At 53.2% G+C, this 849-nt stretch overlaps 1 protein-coding gene across 1 annotated transcript; it reads left to right on the top strand.

Moving 5' to 3' along the window:
* Window positions 1-28: 28 nt before the first annotated feature.
* Window positions 29-843, top strand: LOC103399348 (kin of IRRE-like protein 1). The gene is made up of 3 exons (XM_008338044.3): window positions 29-348; window positions 432-580; window positions 677-843. The coding sequence occupies exons 1-3, from the start codon at window positions 338-340 to the stop codon at window positions 817-819; spliced, it is 303 nt and encodes a 100-aa protein (XP_008336266.2). The 5' UTR covers window positions 29-337; the 3' UTR covers window positions 820-843.
* The last annotated feature ends 6 nt before the right edge of the window (window positions 844-849 follow it).

Below are 849 nucleotides of genomic sequence, written 5' to 3'. Positions count from 1 at the left end.
GGACGTGTTCTTCTAACCCCGGCGCAGCTGGTCGTTACCGCGGCTGCCGAGTCAGAGCTGTGTTTGTACAACAGGCTGAAGTGGAGACGCTTTTTCAACCAGCACTTTTTATTGTGTAATTTATGGTTGAGGTGACTTATTTATGTGGGGAATCAATCTCGGTGCTACTTGGCAACGGTCACCCGCGCCATCACTCACTCTATTTTTAGCCGTCCACTGAACACCAGTCGTCTCCTGTGCAGATCCACCCACGGTGACCTTGTCCATCGAACCCCGCTCCGTCCTGGAGGGGGAGAGAGTCACCTTCACCTGCCAGGCCACGGCCAACCCCCCCATCATGGGCTACAGGTAAAACCCCACCTTTCAGCTGTAACACCGCCCTGAGGAAAAATAAAAATCATGAAAAACCAACCAAGTGTTTCCTGCCTCAGATGGGCTAAAGGTGGCGTACTGCTAGAGGGAGCCAGAGAGAGCGTGTTTGTCACCACGGCGGATCACTCCTTCTTCACTGAGCCTGTGTCGTGTCAGGTGTTCAATGCTGTGGGAAACACCAACGTCAGCATCCTGGTGGACGTGCACTGTAAGTACACCACGTTTGTGTATGGACTGTGTTAGAAAAAAAAGTCCGCCTCTACGCAGATGATTCTGACTTTCATTCTGTCTCTGGGTTTGTCAGTCGGTCCGATCCTTGTTGTGGAGCCCAGACCTGTTACAGTGGATGTGGACTCTGACGTCACACTGAACTGCAAGTGGTCCGGAAACCCACCTTTGACCCTCACCTGGACCAAAAAGGGCTCCAGCATGGTGAGAGGAACCTAAACCTGCGTCTCGACCTCTGACCCCCCCCCC

This window comes from Cynoglossus semilaevis, unplaced genomic scaffold (assembly GCF_000523025.1).
Source record: "Cynoglossus semilaevis isolate Cse_v1.0 unplaced genomic scaffold, Cse_v1.0 C19063014, whole genome shotgun sequence".
NCBI lineage: Eukaryota > Metazoa > Chordata > Actinopteri > Pleuronectiformes > Cynoglossidae > Cynoglossus > Cynoglossus semilaevis.
Note: the sequence above shows the minus strand (reverse complement) of the source record. Positions and strands in the feature narration are given on the sequence as shown.

What these genes read in the sequence shown, in the direction of transcription:
- LOC103399348 (XM_008338044.3), top strand. An exon ending in CATCCTGGTGGACGTGCACT is followed by an intron (nt 581 to 676) that starts GTAAGTACACCA and finishes TGGGTTTGTCAG; the next exon opens with TCGGTCCGATCCTTGTTGTG.